This window comes from Ambystoma mexicanum, chromosome 7q (assembly GCF_040938575.1).
Source record: "Ambystoma mexicanum isolate Mex_15411 chromosome 7q, UKY_AmexF1_1, whole genome shotgun sequence".
NCBI lineage: Eukaryota > Metazoa > Chordata > Amphibia > Caudata > Ambystomatidae > Ambystoma > Ambystoma mexicanum.
Window position 1 is genome coordinate 305,770,982 of NC_090941.1, and position 21,099 is coordinate 305,792,080.

The 21,099-nt window shown below is 46.8% G+C and overlaps 1 protein-coding gene across 1 annotated transcript in view; it reads right to left on the reverse strand.

Annotated features, from left to right (window-relative positions):
* Positions 1 to 597: 597 nt before the first annotated feature.
* Positions 598 to 21,099, reverse strand: part of LOC138528347 (glutamine amidotransferase-like class 1 domain-containing protein 3, mitochondrial) — a 55,905-nt gene continuing 35,403 nt past the window's right edge. Inside the window, exons 2-4 of the mRNA XM_069639881.1 lie at positions 18,239 to 18,410; positions 14,364 to 14,568; positions 598 to 856 (exon numbers count right to left, since the gene is read on the reverse strand). Coding sequence (XP_069495982.1) covers positions 664 to 856; positions 14,364 to 14,568; positions 18,239 to 18,410 — 570 coding nt within the window. The 3' untranslated portion in view covers positions 598 to 663. The remainder of the gene's footprint in view (positions 857 to 14,363; positions 14,569 to 18,238; positions 18,411 to 21,099) is intronic.

The following is a 21,099-nucleotide window of genomic DNA, read 5'->3' on the forward strand; positions in this document are numbered from 1 at the left end:
ATCTACACACTTGGTCCCACACAAGCCTCGCCGTTAATCTGAGCAGCAGCACAGCATTGTTGGGAGCTCATTTGCACAGGTTCCATCACAGGTCAGCCTCGAGTTGGCCAGGCAAATCAGGATTTGTGGATGAGAGCTCTGAGGCCTATGGTCAGGCAAGGGAAGTCACACTATGGCGTCTCCTGCAACAAGCAATAGCCCTACCAATTTGGAGTGCTGGAGGCAGACGGAAACCCAGGTCTTTCTCCATCAAACAGCAACTAGAGGTGGTGTAGCAACATTGCGTTAAGCAACATGTGAAGATTCAGTAAAAGACTGCTGCAGCAGATTCTCTGCCCGAATGCCGTCCTAAGGGGATAACCGCATAGCTTTCTGTGGGAGACCACGCATCACAAGGGCAGAAATAACTGCAGCAGTAATGGGGTTATGCCTATTGAAGTGGTACCAGGTAGGCTTATTACTACTACTTTTCCCCTCAGACACAAATGTGGCTGATGAAACATTTATTCAAACAAATCTCCCAGTCCCCCATGCCCTCAACCTCCCTCCTATTCCTCTGCTTCCCCCACCCCAGCCTCCCAATCATGCCTCCACGAGAACAAGGGAATAAAGAGAATTTTATTTCCATTTACAACTCAAAGACCATGGTTTGCTACAAACACTTCAGGCAATCTTCAAAACCTCTTCCAACATTTTACCAATGCCATCAAAAATCTCATGTATAGGGGCTTTGCACATAAAAGCACAAGTGGTAATTATTTTGTTTGCCTGGTCGACATGGCATTCATGCACATCTCGGTTAATGTGTTTGGATCCAATTTCTTTAATAGCCGACGCTGTTTCTGCATCAGGAAACCTGCAACAACAAAAAATATCAAAGTTGGATATAAGGTGCATGTCCATACAAAAAAATAATAAAGCACAAGTAGCGAGTTAACAAAATACTTGACAACGGTTGTGGTATTCATTCACTCCTGTGTACAAGGTCTGTTGTGTGCGGGAGCAGACCATGCAGGTTTGGGATGCAAGAGCAGTTTCTCTCTACAGTTACTTTGTTGATAATGTTAACAAGGCATAAAGTGTGACCCAGAGAAAGTATTCAAAACATTGTGGGTATATCAATTTGCAAATCATGCAGAGAACGACATACACTTAACAAAGACTGCCAAATAACCTTAGGTCACCACAGGGTTATAATTAGAGATGCATTTTGAGCTTATATTATACACTGAACTCTGCGTATTGGCCCGATGGTTATTGTACTGGAGGCTGCGTACTGCCAGGACATGTGATCTGTGGAATTGGCAATTACATCTTGGATAATTACGTAGTGCAATTAGTGTTGCTATGATCGGGTGTAATACACCTTAAGCCTCAAAGAATGATTTGGCCCTTGTAGGTGGATGGATTATGCCATTTAGGCTAAACCGCCTACCCGCCAATGGGCCCGAAATTGCAAATTCCTCGGGAAGACAGCATGTCGAATGTGTTGTGAACCTTTGGCAGTCGAAACTGGCAGGCATGCGTTGACATCCTGTAGTAGAATTGCCTGGAGCCTTATGAAAAATGTGTATAACATTGTATCCGTCGTGAGTTACTGCAGGTATATTTCCTTGCATGTTGCTTTGTATACGTGAGGGGCGAATGTCAGTCAGAAGTGATGTCATAAGTTGGATGTGATATGGTGCATTGTGGATGTGAAAAGTTCCAAAATATAAAGCGTACACTGCCAGGACAACACCAAGATTACTAAATTGAAACTTAGTATGCAATTCACGCGAGTGGGTGCAGCCATTTCAAGTGTATGAAAAGTAGCAGAACTAGGTTCACTGCCGGCCTGCCCCAGTGCCCCCACAAATCCGCCCCCTCCCATCAGCAATCCAAACACCTCCTATTTAAGGAATGTTCAGGGCACTGAACTGAAAGTAACTTCCCAGTTTTAACAAAAAAAACTGGCAACGGAGTATAGGAAAAGTAAAAAAAAGATCAGGGGAGAGAGAGAGGGGGGGGCCGGTCACAGGCCAATGTTATTCCTTCCTCATTAAAATATAGCAGAATATGAACCCACACCTTTAGAACGGGCACTACGACAGCTATGGAGATGCACTTTTGTGCAAGTACCATAATCAGTCTTTCAATGCCGGTTTGTGCAGAACCCAGACACCTGTGCCAAGTGAGCACTCACTGCTGCACATCGAGTGGTGTAGTGCATGAAGCATGTACTAGATGGTGAATTCGGTCCAATCGAGTTGACCCAGAAACCCTTCTTTTGGTCAGCAATGTACCCATTTGTCAGTCACTGGGGCTTGCTTGACCTGTAATTGACGGGGCTTAAGATAAGGTGCCTTTTCATTAAATAAGCAAAACAAGTTGATGCATCTAGTACCATTTGTTGGTGCCGACAGTCACATGTTAGGATGTGATCATCAGTAAACAGGCTTGGCCATTAGCCCACTGGGGGTGGGGAAGTGCGGGGGGGGGGCGGATGGGCGTGGTGAGGAGTTCGTAGGGGCAGCAGAAGAGAAGAAAGATCACACTAAAAAAACTGGTGTGAAGTGGGGCATAGGTACCTAAAAATCACAGTTTGGCAGGCACAGGAAGATACGGTCATAATGCTATCTGGCTAACGGATGGCAACCGCTAGAAAATGGTGTGGGAAAATAGAGCTTGGCAAATGCCTACTGAAATACACGAGCCACCACTGTTGGCCAATGCTTGTAGTTCAGTTACATTTTTATGCCTGGTAGTGCATTTACGCTTTAACTCGAAGACGACTTAGAAATAGGCTTTTACTATGGTTCGATGTTACGGATTGATCAAGCTAGTACCAGGTAGGAAGTGTTTCGGGATGGGGGGGGGGAGGGATTGCCATGAGCAGTCAAATGGTGGGTAAATAAGCAACGATTAGTAGTTCAGCTTACAGATGACACTTATGCCAAAACAGTCAGCTCAATCTATGAAAGCAGCAATGCACCAACGCCCCCAAACATAGGTACCATCAGAACTACTCATTTGCTACAGAAGCTGCTATGCAAACTAATAGTTTGTGTAATCAATTCACACCAAGACCTTAAACTTGCTGCTAGACAAATAACTGCTTTCCAGCTGGTTAAGTGCCATCATACCTTTAGCAAATAGCCAAGCCTCTGTCTAAATAGAAACCATTACTCAACTGCTTTTGACAGACCCATTTAGGAGACGTGTCATGCAAGTAAATTCCTCAAGGGAATAACTTGCAATGGATGAGTCGATCATGGATGTAGATTGATAAGAGTACCAGGCGCAGCAAATTCTGAAGACAATACCAATTTAAAACCGAACTACTTGAATATTGCAAATATTAAATCTCAAGACCCAACTCATGCAAACAATGCTGGATTTAATGTTCCATTTCATTCTTCTGAACAATCTACTTTGAGCTTATTGTATACACCTTCAAAATGAACCAGTTTGAAAGGCTTTACTAATGGTCAATTTTCTCCATCTAAGTGGAGATGGAGCCAGGCTCGTTTCAAGGAGGGGTTTGGTAATAGAGTACCAATTGTGAAGAGGCTCAATAAAGTACATGGGAAATCCTGAAACCCTCACGTAAACTGGGACAATTTGGGGAGTGGGCCACCATGGTCCAATGCCTGCAGACCCATACGAAGAAACAGGCTTAACCCCAGTGTTATGCCTTGCCTAAGGGAAGGCATGTACTGATTGGCCCAGGGAAACCAGTGGGTGTATACGTAAGGTGGAGATCATAGGTGGTAGGCAAGGAGGAAGGATGGAGGGGATTGCTAAAACAGGAGAGGGATTGGATGATGAGAAAAGGTGGTTTTGCATGTGCTTGCAATTGAGTGGTGGTAGTGAGTGGATGGAAGAGTGAAGGGGATGACTACTAGTGCAAAGAGGGTCGTTGTAGTGAGGAAGCGCAAGCAGTGGGGAGTGGTATGGATGGTGCAAGTTGGAAAGGCGAGCGCAGTACATTGGACATCAAAGATTGAATGGCCGAAATGAGACAATCACTCCATTCTAAATTCTTCAAACAAGAGGTCCTTTCTTACTATTCCCCCCACCCTCCATTTTGCCACTCTGCTCTTCCACTTCAGTTCCTTGCAATTGGATTTTTTTCTAATCACATTTCCTTTTTTTATTTGAGCTTTACTCAGTGAAAACTGAGTTTTGTCAATCTCCTTGTATTTCTGTACACACATTAAATCATAAATAAAATCATAAAAATACCTCCCTCGAAAGGCTGGCCCGGCCTGTCGCACGAAAACAGCGACCTTATCCTGAAACCTAGTGGGCATTATTCCTGAAAGTCGATGTTCTGTATCGGGGCCCCCCTCAGTCTTAAGGGTATTTATCTGGTCAAAAATCGATGATTTTGGCCAGAGCAAAGGTCCATCTTGTCTTTTCTCCCGAAATAAGTCTGTTCCAGATTTCCTCTTGGTAGATCCACATATTTTCAGCCAAAGAAGGGAGGTATGCTTTTCTAATTTCAATTGTGTAGGGACACTCGATCACGAGGTGTTTTCTCGTCTCGATAGTGTCGATTTTACATAGCCGGCAATGTTTCAGTTCCTACCCCTCTAATAGTTATGATCTCTCTCGTGGGGAGGAGGTTGAGCCTTGCTCTCATGACTAACGTTCTCGATCTTCTTGTTTGGAAAACTTAGCACAGTACAATAGGGGTTTTTTCCCCCCTCATTGAAGGTGGGGGAAGATGTTTCAGGAGTTTATTTCCCACCGCTTTTTCTGTTGTCCCGATCCAATCCATATCTTCCATCTTTTTTTGATTTGTTCTGGATTTCCTTTTCTGCTCGTTACCTCAATACGAAACTCACTCCAACTATTGTTTCTAGTTGCTCTTTGGCTTCCTGTTTCCGATCAATATCCACTCAAATCTATTTTGTCTGCTTGCGATTTCATTAACTCTGCACCTCCGAGTTGGCCGTTTTCACTGCTGACAAGCTTGTGTCTGGTCTTTAAATCTTTTCATAATCTTGCTCCACCCTACCTTTCCTCACTAGTTTTTATCCTACCACAAACTCTTCGATCTCCTCACTGTTCCTCATTCCGTGTGTTCAGTACCATCTGAGCTTTTATATGCTCCTTCATTGGGACGTGCTTCTACTTGCTCTACACCCTCATACCATTCGGTTACGATCTCAGCCATTTTGTTATCTTCGAGTCCTTACTGTCTTCTCCATGTTGACGCAAGGCAAGTGCTCTATAAATAGAGTACAAAGTAAAAGTGGTATACCTTAGAGAAGGAAGAGTAGGTGGTAGTGGAAAAGGAGTGAGACAGAAGGAACATAACGAGAGGATGAAAGTCACAACCCTTAAACCACATCCAGGGCAATAGTTTGTTAGGACCCCCAAGATGGAGCCAGATAATCATAAAGCTGGCTACTGCCAGGGAGGAGGGCAGTCTGGGTAGGGTGTGACTGCCAATCCCTAGGTTTGAGAGACTGCATCACTATTCTGCATGAGAGAGTGGCTTCACTGGCTTGTCTGTTCAAAACAGTCGATGTGACACCTACACAAGAAAATCTAATCCAAGCACCACAAGCTATTGCACAAAGTGATCAATATATTTAATGCTGGTTCAAACACGTGAGCCAACTCCTGGGAAGCAATTGGTCTTCATTTCTGGTACACAATGAATGATCCATGAAAGGATTATTGCATATCTTCTGAAACCCATCCTGCTATGAGCCACTGCGTCCTGAATCAAAGTTTAAATGACCCAAAGTAGCATTACTCAATTTATCTATGCTTCCATCAGCCAACTGACCTGACCTCACAATGCAGAAACCCCCAGTACCCCATGAGTGGCAATCCTTTATGGGCGACATTATTAACTGGTCCCCTGCATTGCGCGGAATTAGCTAGATGCATCCATTTTTAAAACGAACAGATCTGAATACATGTTAGTCCCACAAGCTTGGAACATATTTTTTGTATTGGTTTTCCACAAATACAAACACCACAGGAGTCAGATGCCACCCAGGCCACATTAACACATTATCCAGAGGCAAGTTTCCCAGCATAGCCACATCAAGGCATCACTGCAACCCCACCATTCCTCAAGCATTCAAAGACAATGAACTTGCTCAGTTCTCTGGAGATCTTGCATGCAATAGTTCAGATGAAGGCAGTCATGAACACCACGTCTTTATTTTGGGAGGGGGCTTGCCCATAACATGGCAATTCTCCTGCAGGCAAAATGCCTGTAAGCCAACGGTAGGCACCTCTTATTCACCCAATAGCACCAGACCAATTCCCCCTCCTAATACCTGGCTATAACCAAACAGGACCATTCCAGATGTAGAAAAGGCTTGACTGCTCCTGCACCAGAGACAAGTCATCTGGAGTATCTACAAAGCGTCTACGCAATTTTGCCAGCATATGGTATAACTAATGCATAAAATTATAAAATTAAAGTGAAGCAATTGCAATCTGGAATAACGAAACCTTGTGTCTGCAGTGCCACATAATCCAGTCGTGGCTCTGTTCAGCGACCTCCCACCTCCATCTAGGTCCACTCACCCACCCGCCCCCAAACACCTCGCCAAATACCACAGGCGAGACAGGGCCCTTGCATGGATGGAACTCATCCAGTTAAAGACTCGAGGTTGCTTCTCCTCTCCCCCTCCATAGTTGCATCTAGGTGGGAGTTTTAACCTGCTTTATTCCTGGAATAGGAGTTCCATCGATGGAGGAACAGTCAGTGGAGGGCATCGATTTTGCCCGGGGAAGGAGTAGGTCTTCCCATCGTTGAGGCAAAGGCCATAGATAGCCATCCAGTTAAAATTGGAGTCCACCCCAGAGGACTGCTCCCTGATCTGAAGTGTGTGCTTGTAGTACTCCCTGCTCTCTGGTACTGCCATCTGTTCTGTCACATTATCCTCACCCCTTCTATTGCTTCATCCTTGGCTGAGTGCCCTTCCTAACGTGCTATCCCGTTCTTTGGTACAAGATTCATTTTCAGCAAATGTTGGTTTCCATTGCTGAATTAGTTCGGGATGCTCATGTTCCCCTGAAATGAGCGGCAGCAGAGTTACTGGGGCCCACACAAGTGGTGCAGATCGAGATCCTGGCACAGGCCGGGAAGTGCGATGCTGACCAGGCATGCAAACAATTACATTAGCACAGATACTGGCTGCAGAACACTCCTGATGGCTTGTAGTGCACCGGGAGACTGGCTGCAGTCCCCCATGGGTGGGAGCCACAAGCTGGTATGGAGTCAGGCCATGGCCTGCTCTGAAACTCAGGAGTAACCCAGTGCTGAAGCAGGGAGTGGAGCGACCTGATCCTAGTGCGACAGGGACTGGCTGTGGCGCTGTGGAGCACGTTTAGGTCTCTGCTCTAGAACGCCAGGGGACACATACTTAATATTTGGCCCAAAGCATTGGTGGATTGCCCGCGAGACTGTCAGAAACAGTGGGGACTCGCATCTTCTGGGAAGATTAAGCTGGTGTTGTCTGGTCCCCCTTCCCCACTGACTGTACAAGGCTGTCCTGGTGTGGCTCACTGCTTGGTGAAGGATTGGTCAGAATCGTGGGAAATGCAGATAAGGAGGCTTCACGGGCAAGACCAGACTCTTGCAGGTGGAACATTAAGTGCAGGGGGTGACGTGTTGGGGGCAGGGAGAACAGACTGGCTGGATATTAGGGAAATCCTATTACAGGTAAAAAGCCGGCATAGGGGGCCCGATCATCTAACCACCTGGACACTCATAATGACCTGGACTAGGTGGAGCAGTTTCTGGTGTGGTCAGACAGGGTCCTTGACACCAATCTTGGGCGTCCCTCTTCCAGTTGATGTCTAGGAATTGTCTGATGTGATTCTTGAAGCTGCTGCATTCCATAAAACACCAAAGTGGGATCTATGGCTCCCATCCTCCCTAAACCAAGTCTGCACACCAGAGTTTGCTTCGCCCACAGGGCCTTGAAGTGGTTGGGATGGGTGAACCAATCACAAATTCTGCACCAACGCTGGAAAGCAGCTCCAGTGATAAGGATTCCACAGCCCAGTAGTTCCTTCACCAGAAAAGCTGACCGTGGGACCTCCAGAAGTACCAGAGTACATGAGGATGGCAGCACTTGGAGACAGGAGCTGGGAGCAAAGGCCAGATAGACAGCAGAAGCAGGTTGCCCCGTAAGAAGGAATCAGTGGCTGCAAGGGAGGGTAAATCAGGACAACAAATTGTGGCGGCTTTATGGCAGGGAGCATCAGTAGGCAGGTGGTGTTAGGTAGGAACATCAGGAGAGTAAAAACAGAAAACAGACAATCTGGAGGCAGATGATGCAAAGTAAGGCAGAAGTATCCTAGCGCTAGGAGTTTGAGCAGTGAGGTGCCCAAAGGGGCAATGAACGAAGGACCCAAAGCCCAGCAGACGAGAGACCCGACTCAGGAATATTTCCTCAAAAGTTGAAAGGAGTGGCCCCAGGAGGAAAAATGCACAAGAGTACGTTCATCCAGAGCCTAATCAAAGTAGTACAGGAGGACTCGAGAACAGCCATCTCCATTGCTTTGAGAGAAAGCTACAATTTAAGCATGCCCCCTTAAGGTTCAGAGGCTACTTCTGCCTGCTTGACAGGCTGCCATTATCACAAATGAAGACCAATCCTGTTGTGATCAGCCAATTTTAAGGTCCTGTATGTCATCAATATATTGCTCTGCAGGTGATGGGTGGAATGGGTTTCCAATAAATACAGCATTCTGCTTTCGTGTCAATTTTAAGCCTCCTCCTGTAGGCATATGTGGACGTTGGGAAGGAGATGGGAGTGCCAAATGAATAAGGTAAGTGCCATGGGAAAAGCCAGAACCCTGGGGACACCACATGTGGAGCATGAAGGAGGCGGTGCCCAGGAGGATGCGAGTGGTCCATTAGGAAAGGTCAGACACTCAGTGCCTGATGAAATACCAAGGGTATCGGAGCCTTTGTACGAGGATGAGTGGTTGACTGTAGAGATCAAGTAGTAGGAGGACAGCTGGGGCGTGGAGTGCAGGGATGAAATCAGTTCATAGGAGCAGTTTGTGCTTCTGGATGCACAGAATCCAGATTGCTGGTTGTGGAGACCACCAACATTGGTGTGCAGGTCTGGGCAAGCGCCTTCAGTTTCCCCAGGTATTGGGTGATAGAAGTAGGACGGTAGTTGGCTGGACAAGTAAGGTCTACGAAAGGTTTTTCCAAGAGAGGGGTGCACAAGGAGTGCTTGAGTGAGGGGGAAGATCAGTGGTGAAAGCGATGCAGAAATCAGCAAGTGCAGGGGCAAGAGCCACTATTGTCCTTGATGGTTCTGGATGAGCAGTGGAAGAACCTTGGAGGAAACCGGTGCGACGGATGCGAAGGAGGGAGTGGGAGGAAAAAGGGGTGGGATGGATTTTGCAGGTGCTTAACAAGGGTTCTCAGGATGTCCTGAGTTGTGTGGCCAAGTGCGGCCAGTGCATTGAAGGATTGGCTAGATCCCTGCAGATTTTGAAAAGTTCAGTCATGTTATTGGATGCACCAGAAACCAGTGCCTGAATGTGGTCCCTTATGTGGGCTAGTAGATTTAGGCCTTGCTGCTACAAACATCTACTTGAGGCTCCCCTAGCTGGTAACATTTAAGCAGGGTCAAGGTTTGAAACTTCTACATTTAGTAAATGCATGGTCATCGACTCATTCCCTTGCTTGGGTATTCATAGGTCTACACCAATGCATAGGACCCTTTTGTCGAACAGGGACTTGGCAAAACCCATGGCATGCCCATGTTGGGTCAGAAAGCAACAGCACACAGCTCCCCTTTGCTTTTCATCATTAATGCTGAGTTACATGTTTGAGGTCAGTCAAATCCTTAATACAGATGGAAAGTTCAATGCTACCAACTGTCAGGATATCAGCCAGTCACATTTGCAGCACTGCTTTAAGCAAAGCATGCACCAAGTTTATTTTGGTGACAATGATGGATGGCATGCTCTTTGTACAAACAGAATGCAGACAATATTCCATTACACAGCAATGCCTTATGCATACAAGATAAATGCCCACCAAGTCTGGCGAAGAGCTGGTAGCCCCTTGAACAGGATTACTTTTTGCCAACATACTGTTGCCTCAGTGTCCATTGACAACTAAGTCAGCCAATTAGTAGCAGCATGGGCTGTGGCCAGTTGCATTACTCGTGATACACATGTAACCCTTTGACACTGAATGACAGCATCTACTATTTGGAATAAATTAGTCATGCTACCATCTGGTTTCCATTCTCTGGAGAGAATGGATTGATATGGCTATAGGGTTACAAGACTTGCATACTCAACCTCAACTACAAGCATGGGATTGCTCCTGGAGGCACGACAAACTGCCTTATGTGATTCTATACCAAAGGCATTGCACAACCAACGTACTGCAGAATAATCACCTTGTGGTTACTCCTCCACATTGCAATCATGTTTTTCCTTTACTCAATTTAGGTGCGTGACATGTGGTATTCCAAGGGATCACTGGCTGGATCTCATTGCTTGTGTTGCCATCAGCTGCCATGGAAGTGGGCCGTGGTCAAACTAGTATTTCCTTCAAAGCAACCAAGGAATGTTGGACACATGCCAAAATGGCCTTGTTTCACCTTTTACTTGCGGGATGTGTGAAAGATGTGGTGTTGGTGGTCTGCATTCGTGTGGCAAACAGACAGTGGATGTCCTTGGCAGGAAAACCGGTGTCTTAGACTAAGATTAACTCACCAGCCTGAAGACCAGTGAAGGCCCCGGTTGTTGGTATTCAGTAGGTCTAAATGAGTAGGTTTAACAGACAGAATATTTGAGCGATCAGTTGCACACAACTTCGTATTGGCCAAACTGGAAGCTAGGTCTCCGACAAGATACTATGCCCTCTGGCAGCACAGACAGGAACAAGGTGAAGCACAGCAGGTGCATTCATTTGGCAATCTGGCACAACACTCTGTAAACTCAAGGTCACCCTGTAAATAGGGAGCAGGTAAGGAACTAGAGCACCAGTTTAGGGCCACAACGTTAAAGGGTCAAGTGGGGACATGGTCTGCAGTTAGCCAAAAAGCACACATTGACCCAAGAACACAGATATATTCATACCATGGATATGTTCATGGGAGAGTGCCACAGTAGCAAACAACCCAGTCTGGTAATGTGGGCAAAATGCAAGACTGCGGCTTGGCTACAGCACCAGAAAGATGTGCACGATTATCCCTTGGCACAGTAGAGTAGCTTTGTAGCTCAGAGGGTCTCAGAAGAGCAGAGGCAAGATGGGAACCGCAACAGTATAGTGGCAAGTGAGCCGGGTCCAATTGCTGGTTAGCACATCTGCCAGGCAAACTCGCACAGTTAGGATAACTGGGTGAATAAATAACAGGGTAGATTATGCAGATCTGGAACCCCAACCCTCCAAAAAGGTTCTGGTCTATACATCAGGCCTTTTCCACACGATATAAAGGCTTAGGCCATGACAATTTGTGGGGAAACTAGATGGTAGCAAACTTGCGAATCCCTTATGATGCTTCCAGGCAGAGGTGCACAGTCCTACGACAAACAGAAAATTGTTGCAGGTCCCAGATCCGGCAATTCTGTGCCAGTTGCTTTAATAGTTGAAAATAATGAACGTGCCCCTGTAGTAATTTGGAGATCCAAGCCATAGCAATCCCAAGTGCCACTAGTGTTAATGAAGGGTGAAATTTCAGGCATGTGCAGCACAAGTTCCCCCTTAACTTTGCCCACTTATCAGATTCCCTGTGTTGGCTCCAACTAAACAGGGATCTGCTACATCAGCTCACCCTTCCTTGGAGTGGTCGCCAGGCAAGTGGGGGGGGGGGTCAACAGAACCCTTGGCAAAGCTCAGGTACCACCCAGCATGTGAGGCTAGAGGAGGCCTTGTGTTGTCCCATCTTGCTAGGTGGCCCCAGGCAGGCCACAACCACCAGGGTAGCTCCCGCTAATGCTACTAAACTTTCAACCTTAATTTGCGGCTCAATCACACCATGTCTCTGCACCCCCACCACTCCAGTACCAACAGTTGGCTGTTGCAGATGTGCCTGTGATAGATCAGGCTGGTGTGTTCCCTGCAGAGGAAGTATGGCCTGGCCACCCTTACTTTTCAGGGTGGCCTCAGCCACCACATGGGTCACTCATTGCATCCTGCACATTTTTTGGCTCCACCCAGGTCACTCCCACAGCCATTTTTCATTTTTGGCAGCTCTGCTGGTATGGAGACCACCTCCATGCAGCCCTTTACTTTAGGTTGTCTCCCATGACAAGGGACACTGCTGCATCCATGTGGCCTGTTGCTTGGCAGCCATCACCCAGGTTGCCCCAGCAGAGCAGCCAAGGACTTCCTCCGGTTAACCCAGGCTGGCGAGGTCAACCGGGTACTCCCATTCACCACTTCACCAGGGAGAGCTCACCTTCCAGGCTGTGACTGGCATATGCAGCCAGACGACTTTTAAGAAGGGTTTGCCACTAGGAAGTCCGTCTGGGCACAGCCAGCCTGGTCAGACCCCACCCCTACACAGCACCTTGGCTGCCGTTTGAGCCCAGACAGCTTCATACTACTGGTACTATCCAGTCAGCCCCCAGGCAGGGTGACACCAGCTAAGGCCCAGGGCAGCTGAGTTGCCCCGGCACAGCCAGGTTTACCCAGAGGGCTCCCCACTGATGGTGCTGGGGCCACAAGACAGCACCATGGTTGCTGCCAGGTGACTTTACTTTCTTCCTCCACTTCTCTCCAACTGTCCTATTCATTACACCGGATTAGTTCTCCTGCCCAAGTAGGAGAGTTAATCTATTCTTCACTCCCCCTCCACCCATTAAATATTCCATACAGTCTCATGGTGGGCTGATGCTGTGTCTGCATCTTCTAGGCATTACTGGGGAAAGCATGTAGGGCTCACCCACTAGCCAGGCCACACATGCACAATCTCGCTGCACCACCCTTGGCAGGCAAGATGTAAGGGATGTGTACTAGCTGGTACATTTGTAGATGTACAAAAAATTAGAAACTGCAATTGCAACATAATCAGTAAACATGAGCAAGGTTACCGTACAACCACCAATTCCCCCACCCCCCAGCGCAATGTAGAATACAGTGGCATGTATACGTTTATCCAACCAATGCACCACAACTATCTATCAATATACAGGAATTAACAATGCTCTTTGTAAGATTTCACAGGATAGTGACAAACCGCGTTGGAGGAAAGAGTCACCAGGGACAATACTAGATTGACATAGGCAGCTGTCGATCAAGTGCTACAATGGAGGCATAGAAAGGGAGGAGTGAAATGGTTACCTAGAAGGAAGAGTAACCGAGGCAAGAATGTAGGCTGAAGACAGAACAATGGGTCTCAGGGGCATTGGACGTTTGCAACACCCAGAGACATGGAAGTAGTCAGGGGAGAGGCCAAGGGACACCACAACTCTGGGCAGTGACCTGGCAAGCTATAAAGCAATATGCCAGTATGGAAGCCATCACAACTCAGCAGATATAACATACAAAAGCTACCAAAGATCAGGCAGAGGTTAGCCTCTTTTACCTGGCCATTATGCCAATACACAGTTCCTAGCATTGATGCTCCAGTACTAGATGATATTCCATTCAAAACGTTGCAACAATATGGGTACCTGCCCATTATGTCAGCAAGGCAACAGAAATCCCTGGCAGAAGGGCGCTAATCAATAAGCCCTTAAAAGTGAAAGATGGACCTTGATCAAGGAGTTGCCTAAGGCATTGTGTACCATTGCTGGGGCCGACAAGCACGAAGCAAGAGTTTTACTAGGTGAACCTTCACAAGCTAGTATCCAGTGTAATGAAAAATATAACAAACCTCTTAAATGACACCTAACGGAAAAGCCAAATTGTAAAGTATGGGTTGGGTTAAGGGATTAAAAGGGGTGGCGTTAGTAGGGGAGGGTGAAAAGGCAGCAGACATGGGGCCTTGGGAACCCCCTCCACCAAAATACACTTGAGTGTTCTTTCGGGCGTTGTAAAGACATGGAACTGTATCCTGGTTGACATGTAGTGTAATATTACAGATTTAATTTGAGCATCCCATTGTGGTTAATGTAGGCATGGATGGTGGCACAGCTCCTTGAGCTACAGTCCCGTCAGAGTATATTAATTGAGAGTTGGTGAAATAAAGGAAATCTCCCCCACCCAACTTTGTTCCTCCAGTGTGAACAGCTGCAAAATGTTCAAGTCCCTAGTTTAGGGATTTATAATCTAGAGATTATACTGTATTTACACATTGCAGATCCCCTCAGGACAAGGAGCCAACATTGTTCATACATTACAGAACCGTTTTTAAAATGGTAGTGCTACAGTATGCAGTATCACAACAAAAACGCCAGCTACAAGGTATGCTTACCTGCCATCTATGTTCTCATCCTTGCCAACTGTCACTTCACAACCTGGGAAAACTTTAGCAGCCAGCACAGGAGCAATGCAGCACAAACCAATGGGTTTCTTGGCTTTGTGGAAATCCTGTAGCGTAGATGTCACTTGGTCATGAACTGTGCATGCTTTGCCTTCAACTGCCCACGTGGACAAGTTTTTTGCCACACCAAAACCACCTGAAAGTTAAAATAAAGTTGACTAATGCTGAGAACTGTTTCAGGACATCGTTGCAAATGTGAAATTGCCTGTCGGACCCAAAGTTGCTAGAGACAAATCTAAGTGTAGGGCACCCAACTGGATACAGTGCATTTCAAGGACACTGCCTTCTAGGTTCCCTTCATGCAAGAAGGCCATGAAGCCAAGTTTCCCTATTTTCAGCCCCCCCCCCCCGCCCCCCACGACCATACAGTAATGGCCAGGCCAGTGAAGCCCTAACCATGTGCGAGAATATAGGATCACCTTTTGGTGGCACGCAACAGGTGAAGGAAAGCAAACCAACATTGCCAATTCACAAGGGGGAAGTGGTTAGCTAACAGGACCCACAGGGATACCAGAATTTAGGTTATATTCAGGTTTACACTACCAAGACCAATAAGATGGCGTCACTTCCCAAGAACTAGGAAAATTGCCCTGTAATGCTACAACCCAATATATTTAGGCAGGAGAGGGTTTTAAGGTTCAGTAAATATGGGGCAATGGCTAAACACCCAGTAAGTGGCCCATGGGGGTTTGGGGGGGGGGGGGGAGAGAGGGGAGATGACACAGCTGCGGACATGGGTCAGGTAACAAGTTTTACCCCACAGATGCTAAGGCAGCAACCTACCCTAGCGACAGCACAGGAAAGTCAGTTTCAGTGCCAGGTTTGAGACCAGCCAGCCCCAGAAAGGAAGCACAGCAGGATTCAGGAGCTATTTATAGCAAGAGATGAAGTGACCCTGCAGAAACACTACCTTGGGCCAAAGGGACCCCTGAGGTTAAGCATCACCAATACCCCACCAACCCAGGGCCCAAACACTCAAGGTGGCAATTCCTGAAACACTGCTCACTAACAGTAAATATCAGTGAGTAAAGTTCTCTAGCAGTGATTTACAGAATTTGCCCACAATTAGCTTTGGCAGGAGTGGGATTCACCAGCCCAAGAGGAAAATAGTGAAGATTGGAAGACAGAAACAGACATGTTGAGCCGACAAGATGGGGCAGCGAGCAGACACTGTTGCAAGACAAGGTGTATGTGACCAATGAGGGCCCCAAACCACTGTTCGAGATTGCAGCTTCCAAACCAAAAGCACACAACCAAGGCAATTGGATGCACTAAAAACTGCCAACACAGCCAGCGAGAAAGGGGAGGTGTTGGACTAGTAGACCCCAAGAATTACAGTGAGCAGTAAAAACAAGGCAAGGGTCCCCCCCAAGATAAGCCAGTATGGCCAAACATTGTTCCAAAAAGCTTTGTGGCCAAAACCAATCCACCAATCTTTAGAGCTAAAAACAACTCCTGGAGAAGAGTGATGCCAGGTTAGACCCATTCCCTAGACATACCACAAGCAGCCCCCCACCCAATCACATGGGTGTGCACAAAGGTTGCTTGACCACCAAAACTGCCACTCAAAGGAATGGGCACACAATAGAGGGTGTAGTGCTGCACAGAAATAAACCATGTTCCAACAGCCATTTTAGTCCGGTCTCATTGTTACCTAACAAAGTTCCAGGGACAAAATGACAAGTGGGTACTAGAACCCTCCTAAAGCCAGGGTAGGTTATAATCTTCTTGGATTGACATGGGGGCCCTTGAAAAGCACCTAGTCCAAGGACCTATGTTGGCTACAATAGGACCATACACATTTTGGGGCCTCGGACCACCAAGACATTAACAAGGGGGGGGGAATAGTTTGCAATCCTAAAACTGGAAAGCCGAAAACCCTAAAATGAAATTCTGCCCCAACAGGTTTTAGAAATCTGCATACACAAACCCATGCTTCAACTCAGAACAGGGAGGGGGGGCAACATGCAGTTGGGTAAAGCTAGAATGCAGACATGTTCTTGGGAGCCTATTCGCTGTAAGGTGGGGAAAGCTATACTGGCATATGGGGCAACAGATGGCAGAGGAGACCATGCATTTAGTATCATTTAAGGGTAGGTGCCCAGTTTAGTCCATATGCCTTATACTCTAGATGGATCCTGCTGTACATAAATGTTGATGAAACTACAGATCTGAAAGCACACATCCATATTGTGGACTGTGCAGGCTGGGCCTAGGAGCCCTTGGGATCCACGGAGCACTCAGAATATTAGAGGGACCAAGCCACACTGGACACAACTTGAGCTACTGGTTGAAGGCCAAGCGTCTCATCCAGTCTGCAAAACATTGAGAAAGGGTCACTTGGTAGTCTAGGCAATGTGGGATGTCCCACACTTGCTTTGTTGGCGGGAGACAAGCCAGGTGCCATACACCTCCTCTACCAACAACGTTCATCAAGGCACAGGATATACCATGCAGGGGCCTACAGCCCAGTTAGAGCAGGCTACTGGGTGGCATGCATGGCTTACCTGAATGCAGTGCAGTAATATTGATTAGGTAACAGTGCAGGGAGAAAATTCCCACCACATAAGCAGGTGTAAGTGTTGGTAACAAACCTGCATTATTCAGAAACACTGCCAGCACCAAACTGAAAGTGCATTATATGAGCAGAAAGCAGGCGGTTACTAGTCTTCCACTGTACTCGCAATGCTTATTCTAGTGCTTGGTTGCAACTGCCAGGAATACCACAGCTTACGAGTAAGCTTGGCGCCCCCTTTCTAAAGAGGCAGGAGCACTCTGAAAAACCTCTGCAGCAGAAGCCCTGGCAAGGCTGTCTTCCTACCAATATCACAGTGCACTTTTAGTTAATGCAGCTGCTTAGAATGTATTTTTACAATGTGATTCTACCTTGTATACAAAAACTAGGCGTGCACTTTGTTGGAATATGTATTTTTACAACTAAAAATAAACCTGCATTCCTTTATATGCCTTCTGTAGTAGGATTTCTTATAAACCGGTCCCACTTCCTAGTGAAATCCCTACACAGATTGCCTTTGCAAGATCCGACCTCATCTCTGCACTCCCACCTCTTGTGTTGATAAGTTTATTTCACAAGGGCCACTGGGAGAGGACAACTCCTTGGAGAATGATTAGTACATGTATTCTTGGCATCCTCACACCGTCATTATGCAACCATTTCAATACATCTATACCCTTTTCCTTGCTAATCCATTTGTCCTTATAGGCCCACATCTTTGCTTCCAGTCACACTTTGTTTCAGCCACTAATCCTAAATCGACAGTGGCAGATAATTGCCAAGTCCAAAACCTGGGCCCATGCTTTTCATCCCATTTCAACTTCAGATTTATTGTAGCCGTCACCTCCTGCGCTATAATGTGTGCATGTATTTTTATATACACGTGTTCAAAACTACGGCATCCTTCATAATAGTTTCACCATTGAAAGAGCCTTTATCCACTGCACCAAAGTACAGCGCTTCATACAAAGTTGCACAATGTGCTCCCATATATGTTCACACAATCTTCATTATATTGCTACATGCACCACACTATACAAAACCCTCCACTAACTATCCTAGATACATGCAAAACTGCAACATTTTAACAATATCGCATCCATTCAACATGCATATGGTTACGTGAATCTCTCCTTCCCATTGAGATTAAATCTACCCCAATATCTTTACTCCCCTCACCTCCCCAGTCATTCCACGACTGCACACCTGGGTGTCAATCTCTGGTATGTCAGATTGAGACAGGTACTTATGTTGCCGTGCCACCCTACACCAAATGCGTGATACAACCTACCTGGGACAATTAAAGCATCAAACTCTTCAACTTTAATATCTGCCAAATCATGGATTTCTCCTCGTGCTAGTCTGGCACTTTCAACAAGAACATTCCTCTTCTCTTCTGTGGGGCTGCCTTTCAAGTGATCAACCACATGCATCTGGTCAATGTTTGGGGCAAACATTTTTACCTAAAGGCAGAAGTGGAAAAATAGTTTTTAAATTGGTGTGGGTTCACTGGAAGAGCAGTGTCATGTAGCAGTACTGGGCAACAGTGGTTTAGGAAATTATGCCTGCTAACATGATGAAATGTAAGTATTAGGACACAAGATATGTAGCCCTCACTAGGCATAATGGTTACATGTGATTTTCTCATTAAATTACATAGCATGTGTTTTGGTGTATCCCCACCCCCAAAAAAACCCTGTTTTCCAACTCACCTGTTTCAACCCCTTACCCCCAGCCCCATATACATTTTATACAAAAAGACAATTCTCTGTATTCACTGCATACTGCCATAATGTGGAAAGACATTCCTAGGGAATGGGCTGGGAGGGAGGTAGTGACTTGCAGTTGTAGGACCATGTCGTCAACGAAAAGGACTCAGGGGAGGAAGCAGATCACACTCCATCCCCCCACCCCACCGCTGTGGTGCTCTCCCTGACCCTGCAGGCTGTGAATGAGAGCCTGGGGTCGCCGTGTTGACATGACATAAGGAACTGAATGTACATGCTGAAGCCTTTTCGGCTTTAGCATATAAATTTAGCAGAGATGCCTTTGTGTCCTACAAAGGGCATGTCCAATTTGGCTACGAGCTTGTTGGAAAGGAGACTGCCGTTTCAAAACAAGCCCTCACAAAGTGGATTGCCGAGGATTGTTCGATCCTTGACCAACAAACCCCATGGTATTGATTTTGGGGTGGGGGCTACTCTAGGCCAAACAGCCCCCTCACCCCTAGAATGTGCAGGATAACTGCAGTTTTCCTGTGGGGGTGCCATTTTGCACAGATTTGCCCCCAAGGAAGGCAAAACATCTCACTTCATGTAGAGTGAGAAACTTGGGGCATTAGAGGGATGGTCCTGTGCCTGTAGGTCAGCACATGCAATTCCCATCCCTCCCTGGACGGAAAAGCTGCAATGCATCCCAACCAGAGCTCCAGGACAGCCGCTGGTGCCCAGCCTTGTGCACCTGCCTTCCATGTGGGTCGACTGTCTCTCTCCCCCCCCCCCCAGCAGCAATGTGTTACGGGAACCCTGCTGGGGCTCCCCAGGACAGCCATTGAGCTTGGGGGCAGGCACCCAAGCCCCAAATCTGGGTTGTCCACAATGCCAAATCCAGCCTTCCCCATATGTACCAGTGGTTTAGCATTTCCCATGCAGCCAGGTTAGTGCACCTACACATGTGCCGGTGCCATTTTTTCATGCGAGTACCATTTTTATTTGGAGACCAGCAGGAAGGTGGGGCATTGGTTTTGATGAGTTTTCTACACTGTTACACAACCCATTTCCCAAAAGTGGCCTACATTTAGTCACTGCCCGCTTTTGTATTTATTAAATTTTTAAATAATGCTTTAAGCCAAAGCGTTTTACAAGGCAGAGAATACATAAAGCATTGCATAACAAAACATGAAACAGTATATGGAACAATTACATGAGCAATATATGGTTTAACATGTGGATTATAGGACACTGGTGAGAGAAAAGAGTAAGGAAGTGTTAGGATGGTGATTGAGGAGGCAAGGTTTTAGAGAAGTGCAGAAGGAGAGTAGGAGGTGATGGAGCAGATTCCAGTGGAAAGGAGCAAGAAGTTGGAAGGAGCAGAAACAGGATGGATCTCAGGGAGGAGGAGTGAGTAGGACGAGCTCAGCAGAGTGAAAGTAAGGGAGGAAAGGTATGGTGGAGCAAGACCATAGAGGGATTTGAAGACGACTGAATTTGAGTTGGGAGTGAAAGGAGAGCCAGCCCAGAGAAGTGAGAAAAGAGATGGAATCGTGGAGAGAAAACGAGAGCGAATGGCAGAGTGGTAGATTGATTTAAGGAGGGGGCAGGGGAGACCGAAAAGAGTGCAGAGCAGTAGAAGAGTCTAAAGATGAGGAAGGAAATAAGGTAGTAGCATGGAAGGCTAGGGAGGGTCGGATTTAGCGGATGTTAGAGGTGTAAGCAGCAGGAGAATGGTGTGAAAGGGAGCCGTTACAGTTGGTGTAGGCCAAGATTGCAGGCATGGGGAGAAATGGGGAGTTGGGAAGGAGGAAAGAGGAAGGAAGGTGTTAGCAGGGAAGAATAGGACTTCAGTTTTGTCAGTATTTAGGGCAAGAAAGAGGGCATCCAGGATTTAATAGCAGAAATGCAGGAAGAGAGCGTGAGATGGTTGTCATGGGTAAGAGAAGCAGAGGAAAAGCTGGGTGTTCAGCGTAGAAGTGGTGAGATACACCAAAGGAAGATATGATAGGAGCTAGGAAGATATGATAGGAGCTAGGAAAGAAGTGTAGTGAGGAGAAAGGGGCCAAGGACTGATCCTTGTGGGGATGCTGTAGTTTAGAGAGTTGGTGGGCGAAGTGCTACCGCCCCAGGAGACTGCAAAGGTACAACTGGAAGTGAACCAGTTAAGTATGGAGTCTGAGGCCAAAGGACGAGAAAGACTAGTATAGGGTGACCAACAGTATCAAAGGCAGCTGAGAGGTCAAGGAGAAGGGAGCAGTGCTTAGAGTAGCAGGCAGAAAGGAGGGAGTTGAGAACAATCAGTGGAGTGGAATCCAGATTGAGTAGGTGGAGAAGAGAAAGGTTGGAGACTAAGGAGGAGTTGAGAATAGTCAATGGGTTCAAGTAGTTTAGATAGGAAGGGTAAGAGAAATGGGGTGCAAATTAGAAGCCAGGTGGGGGT